The sequence below is a fragment of the Myxocyprinus asiaticus genome, chromosome 3, assembly GCF_019703515.2.
Source record: "Myxocyprinus asiaticus isolate MX2 ecotype Aquarium Trade chromosome 3, UBuf_Myxa_2, whole genome shotgun sequence".
In the NCBI taxonomy this organism is placed as follows: Eukaryota; Metazoa; Chordata; class Actinopteri; order Cypriniformes; family Catostomidae; genus Myxocyprinus; species Myxocyprinus asiaticus.
In genome coordinates, this window is record NC_059346.1 from 10,059,115 (window position 1) to 10,066,072 (window position 6,958).

At 38.0% G+C, this 6,958-nt stretch overlaps 1 protein-coding gene across 2 annotated transcripts in view; it reads right to left on the reverse strand.

The window, feature by feature from the left end:
- Window positions 1-6,902, reverse strand: part of LOC127425280 (methylcytosine dioxygenase tet3-like) — a 51,394-nt gene extending 44,492 nt beyond the window's left edge. Inside the window, exons 1-2 of one of the 2 annotated variants that reach the window (XM_051671048.1) lie at window positions 6,492-6,902; window positions 2,144-2,881 (exon numbers count right to left, since the gene is read on the reverse strand). In XM_051671048.1, coding sequence (XP_051527008.1) covers window positions 2,144-2,509 — 366 coding nt within the window. In that variant the 5' untranslated portion in view covers window positions 2,510-2,881; window positions 6,492-6,902. Of the gene's footprint in view, window positions 1-2,143; window positions 3,033-6,491 lie in introns of those variants that run through there. The other variant, XM_051671056.1, reaches the window with a different exon arrangement.
- Window positions 6,903-6,958: the final 56 nt, after the last annotated feature.

Below are 6,958 nucleotides of genomic sequence, written 5' to 3' on the forward strand. Positions count from 1 at the left end.
TGTAAATCTGTAGGATTTGTTTGCCACGTTTTACCATCAAACTGGCAGGAAGATTTGTTCAAATTCCTAACCCTAAGTATGAGCAATAGTAATAGTGAAGTTCACCAAAGCAAGCACTACTAAATATAAATATATATACAGCACCAACCCACAACTATTCTTCTCACCACAACTGTACAGAGTGGTTATCTGAGTGACCATAGACTTTGTCAATTCGAACCAGTCTGGCCATTCTCTGTTGACCTCTCTCATCAACAAGGCATTTCCATCCACAGAACTGCCGCTCACTGGATGTTTTTTGTTTTTGGCACCATTGGAGGTGTAAATTCTAGAGACTGTTGTGTGTGAAAATTCCAGGAGCTCAGCAGTTACAGAAATACTCAAACCAGCCTGTCTGGCACCAACAATCATCCATGCGATTATCTAATCAGCCAATCGTGTGGCAGAAGTGTAGTGCACAAAATCACGCAGATACAGGTCAGGAGCTTCAGTTAATATTCACATCAACCATCAGAATTGGGAAAAAAATGTGATCTCAGTGATTTGGACTGTGGCGTGGGCAAGCATGACTCACATTTTCTTCAAAATATGTAAAAATTAGTTCAACTTGCTAGAGCCTGCATAATGACGAATACAGTGAAGTTGATTTTTTTTTTTTTTTTGGTCCAACAGACCTAAAACAGAAGGCTGCTCTGTGGAAAAAAAAAAAAAAAAAAAACAAGAAATGTCTACCCAGCTTCATTCAAAAGTGTATAATTACCCACTGTTATGTGTGATCATTCTGGAAAAAGACACTACAGTAGCTGTCTCATAAAAAAAGCACACTGCAAACAATAACACAAAGAGAGGCTTAACTAACCTCCCAAAGTAATGTGCAAAGACTAACAGGCTTCTTAAACAGTTCATCTGTATAAAAAGTATGTTTTTGTTAGTGAAGTATAGTACAAACTCATTAATGAGACAACTGTTATTGATATTAATGATAAACTGCTATTACTGTATAATAAATGTGTAAGTAACATGTAATACATAAAAGATGAAGTGTTTAACTTTATCAGTGTTCAAATATTTTCTCCTATCCCAACTTAATATGCAGAGACAACTATAAGCCATTTAAAGGTTGATTAAAAAAAAAAAGTCAACTGTGTTTCTGTGGCACTATAAAACTTGTTTGGAGCGACCCGTCCAGCCCGAAACAACAGTTCCTCAACCAATGATACGAGTTGGGGGTGGGACTATCTGTCTGCATTTGCAAGGCTGTTTGAGAACAGTTTATTTTTGCAATTCCATTCGGTGGCACTCGTGGCGCAAAAATTTCACACTTCAGCTTTAAATATGTATCATATGTAAATGAATGCACTGAGCATCTTCTCTTTCATTGTATTGAAACATAAAATGCATACAAAAACAGTTAAGCTTCTTTAGAATCTTTAGAAAACTGACCCATATTATTTCCATCATACTGTAAGGTCATTATAGTCTAGGGAAGATTGAAGGGATGAACGGAGACGTGTTAAGACAGGATAGGGGAGGAATGTGTTTTGGTGGACCAATAACAGGTTATAGACAGGGCTGATGACTGCAGCCCTACCTCTTGGGTGTTATACTAAAAAAAAATAAAAATAAAAAAAAATCCAAGCTACAATCAGAAACCTTAGGTACAAATCTTATTGAAAGCCTTAGTGGTCTGCTATTAGTTATAATAAATAGATTTTTACATATTCTAAAGAAAATGTGAGTAGTTCTTGCCCATGCAAAACCTATAGCCACAGGGTTGTGGGAAGTGTCCGGAGCATTGTTATCCTTTTTGTTACGCATAGGTTTTAGTGCATTGCTATACGGTTTTTAGGGTGATTTAGGTGGTTGCTGAGTCAAAAGAGTCCATCCCAAGTCTCGCATGATATTCTGGTCAGTATATATGGCTCAGGTCCCTCCTGAAATGTGTCAAAGGGATGCACATTTTAGCATACACTAGGCCAAAATAGTAAGTCTGATCACCGATTCCTATTCAGATGACTGTATTCTGACTCTTTACCAATCAGCATCCAAGACTGGAACTATCCGTTTTGTAAATACTGATCAAATATATACCTTGAATGTGTTATGTATAATAAGAAAAGTGAATTATGATCTGATCGTTTACCTCCCACAGGCTCTTTCTCCTCTTCAGCTCGTCACACTTTCTCAGTTTGCAGATCTGGTGGCCAACCTTTCTGTTCAGGCAGTTGCTGCAGGTACCACAGTTCTCCTTCCGCATACAAGGCCCACATACAGCGCATCTCTTACGCTTCTTTTTCTGTGGTACCACAGGCTCCATCAGTTCCTGACCCTCCATTTGTGGCAAGGAGAAGAGGCCTGCTTGCTCATGCTCAGACCTGATGTAGTTGGCCACAGGGGACACCACCTTTGCAACCCTGGCCCCGAGAAAAACTTTTGGGTCCTCCTCATCCGGAGAGAATTCATATATATCCTGGATGGGAGGACCAGGGCCTCCCCTTAACTTGTGCATACTGAGGGACCTACTCTCTTCCAGGACAAGAGAGTGTTACAAGTGGCCAGTATAGGGTTACAAATAAGGTTAAAAAAATAAGGTTCTTTACAGCACAGCACAGAGCAGTCCATAAAGTGAGTGCTGTGTTAGGGCCACACCGGCTACAGGGAAAGTTTACAACGGGTTAAAAAGGGTGATAGCGGCCACAGGACGAACTCCCTACTTTGAGGTGATGGCCATGACGTCATTCACCTGCCAGCACAGGTACATTTGGAATGTGGCCGCAAGTGATGGGGAGCATCTCTGTGTTACCCGAAGAGTCAAACTTGGTGTCATTTAGAAGCAGACAGAAACCAGCTGAAGTCATGGCCACTGAAGGCGGTTTGGGGACTGTATAATGGAGAGAAAAAGAAAGTGGTTTAAGGATAAGGGCTTGTTATTGATACAGATTTCCCAAATCGATTAAATTCTCTCAATTCTGATTCATATAAGTATATTTCAGTAATAATGTATATTTTGCTTACATATGAAAGAAATTCTGTCTCAGCTAATACTGTTAATTATATAGGTGATCTTCTAACTAGGTACATTACAAAAATATGAATTTTAAAAAAATATTAGTTTTTCAGTTTGTTTTTTTTTTTTTTAACAAATCCATGTATTCCATCAATAAATGTCTTGAAATTGCATATATTAGATTGATTTATAGTTTGTTACATGTTTATTGTTTACATGCATACTTTGTACTACTTACAACTAAAAGTATTTACATTGATTTGTAGAACATGTGCTAAAATTATACTGTCTTAAGAATACCAGCAGTTCAGCGAGCGTCTCACAGAAGTGTTTTGGTTGAGTGTATACATGAGCTGCACCCGAAACTGCGTATTGTCACAGTATGTACTGTATTTGATTTGAGTTTGATTGAAGGACACACTTCTCGGCCAGTAAAACGGTATGTTCTTTTAAATATTCATGCAAGTAGTATGAATAGATTTCGGACATACTTCATCTGGGGATGTGGGCATTGTCTCTTGACCCGAACATATGATGTAATAACAACTGCGAAAACTAACTGCTATGGTTTTGTTAAACAAGCACCATTTATGCACAAGGAACAATTATCTTGGTATTTATAGCACTTACAGTTGAGTAGAGCCGTTCGACTCGCGATTCACCACTGTTCCTTTAAATCCAGCGTTTTGAACGTGACGTCGCCTCAGCTCTTGAGCGGTTATGGAATTGTTAAGTGTCCAGTCATTCCATACTTCAGAATCTCACCGCAAATAATGGCTCACCCGTTTATTACTCGCTTAAAGCTTCGTTAATACTTTGAATTAGGATATACTACTCAACTGGCAAACTGTTTTTGGCATACTATATAGTAGGCTAGTATGTATATTTGAACACAGCATAAGTCTTTCTAACAAGTCTGTCCTCTGGCGTACATCTTTGGAATGTTCTCGGTTAGCTATTTCCAATAATGACAGTGCAGCTCCTTTCTACTTAATTGGGGGAACACCAAAATGTTCAAACTGGTTGGTCAAGATTACGATCAAAGAAAATAGTTCAAATCAGCAGTAAAATCTGACAACACTGGAATCATAAAATAATAATAATAATAATAATTCCTGGCTTGTATATCTAATGCGCATACGTGTTAATTGGCAGGCGATGTCTGTATCTAAAAGGTGACTGGCTTTTTTACCTGTAAGGTGGGACTTCTTTCTACATCCGTTGACCGTTCCAATTTTCTCACATTAATTTTAATAAAATTGGCTCGTCTCTGCTAAATATTCTTTTGGCATATATTAATGATGTATTAAGATCATGATACATCAGAACATCTATATTTTTACCAAGCCCTATGTATTTATACAGGGTATTTTGTCTACACATAGTGATATTGGGTAATGTAAAACACCTAAGCTCTGACATGTAAATCTGTAGCTCTGTCAGAAGCAAATCTATTTTAAAGAGATAGTTTGCGGAAAGATGACATATTCTGTTATTATTTACTCACCCTTATTGTGTTCCAAACCTGTATGACTGTATGACTATTCCACTGTGGAACACAACCATGCTGCCGAACATCTTTAGCATTCCACAGAATAAAGTCAGTCATACAAGTCTGGAACAACATAAGGGTGAGTAAATGATGACATAATTTTAATTTTTTGGGTGAAATATCCCTTTACCATAGCCTCATCTTTTGGTCTGAAGTGTTGAGATTGCAATTACAGTAAACTGTAAAAGTAAAAAGTGGCATGATATACTGTTTCTATCCCTCTTTCTGTCTAATGTTGCCAAATTAAATCTTTTTATGTCAATACTGAAAAGCGAATGCTCATAGTGCAGTCTGATTAATGATATAAAATACAGACAAGACACAACGATAGGCTACTGTTAATGAGCTACGTGCGAAATGTGAGAAAATTCTTGTTTAGAATGGCGAATCCCCAAGAGACAACTCTCTATCTCTCTCTTTGTTTGCCTCCTCTGAATGCAGGACTTTCGTTCGACACTCTTTGTTTAGCGCATGGAGACTCCAGTCGACCGTCAATAGACGAAAATATTTGAAGGGCAGCTACGGGTCACGCCGCTCACGTATTGTGCATATATTAAGGTATTGTATAGTTACGCTACACGTCAGTCTTGGGTCTTGGGTCGTTAACGAGTCGTTATGATTTTTACTGACGCGTTATTTATTTGTAGAGTAATCGGTACGAGTTAACAGCGTTTTCTCGCCGTGTGTCGTTTCATGGTTCAATAAAGTAATTATAATAGATTATAGAGCAATAAATATATTACGGTAGCCTAAAAAATTTCACAACACTACACACACACAAAAAAAAAAAAAAAAAAAAAAAAGAAACTGGAAGACGCCCACTCTTCTTCCGCTAAGGCGAGTATGACTTTTCACATTTAAGGTATAATTTAAAGTGTCAAGCCTACAGTACTTAAACACAATGATTGCAAAGTGAACCAAATAACGTTACTGGGCGTATTTAATTTTTGTCTGTAGGTTGCTGTTGGTTTAACACAACATACGTTAAGTATTCAAATAAACGCACTATTTTACGGTTAATTTACTTGTAATCGAATTTTCGCCTCTAAACTCGTGACTCTGAACGTGACGTGGGTCAGGCCATTTAAACGAGTTCGTAAGTGACTATCAAACTAAATAACTACTTTTGTGTACACAAGCATAAAGCCAAATCAACCTGGTTGAACCGCATTAGAGAGGATAAATGAAACCTATACTCAACAACCATTAAAGAATCATGCATGCATATATATATACACACATATATATATATATCGCAATCCCCAAATATCACACCAGTCAAATATAGTCAAGACTCAAGAGTGTTGCACGCGCTCTTGAGCACGTGGCTCCTCATTCAGCGGGCGCTTTAACTGGCGGCAAAATCAAGGATTCAGTGTGAGGTGTTAAAAACCTGCGATGAAACCTAAATTGACATACTTACACGTTTGTATTAGCTTTTCCTATTTATGTTGACAAACAAGTGACAGTTTTCCTTTGAGGGGTGAGAAAAACGACACATCAGCAAGGGCCCCCCTCTGCATAAAGAAAACAACACCCTGGGGCGCGTGTTAAGTAGCGTTGCCGGCGCGCGCATACGTGGAATTTGTTACAAAGAAACACATTTAAAAGTTCTAAATAAACACGGTTATATTTGCAACACAGTGCCTATTGTAACAAACTCGTTAGGGCGTTAACTGATGCTGTTTGCATTGATGGATGTTGCTTATCATATCATTAATGAGAAAGAGTGATCAGTATTCGATGTGTATTACGCTAATTGCTTCATTAGGCACTCAAAAACGTACACAACTTTCACTGGAGGGAATACACATTTTTATCCTAGTAGAAAACGGCTTGCCGGGTTAGTAACTGATTAGTAATACTGAACATAAGAAATAACAGCTAAAGTTTCCTAGTATGACAACAAAAAGTGTAGGAAGTCAAACTTACCAAGCGCTTCAAGCTTTCTTGATGCGTCCCTTTTAAATTCCATTCAGATTAAAATGAACAATTTAAAGAAAATGGAATAACGAATGAGGATACACAATCCCACAAGAAATTACTAAAACGTCACGATGTTACTATGAAAATACATTGCAAACACGAAACCTTGATTTGCTGTATGGGTTTAAAAAATATGAAATAGTCAAGACGTGACAGAGCGAATTTCCATGACAAAAGTTACAAATTCATCAGAGGACAGACCCCGTAACTTTCCTATATGTCTCGTCTTTGTATTATATGGAAGTTTTAGAGTTAAAGGACGATGAGGAGGAGGAAGGAGCTGCGAAGAGTGCTACAAAGAGGCTGAAGTAATTTGTGGAGTGGATTTCTGTAAGTGCCGTGGAACGAGAGGGTTAAACTTTCCTGACGTCATCGTGGCGCGCCTACATGTCAATTTAGCAGAACTTTAAAAG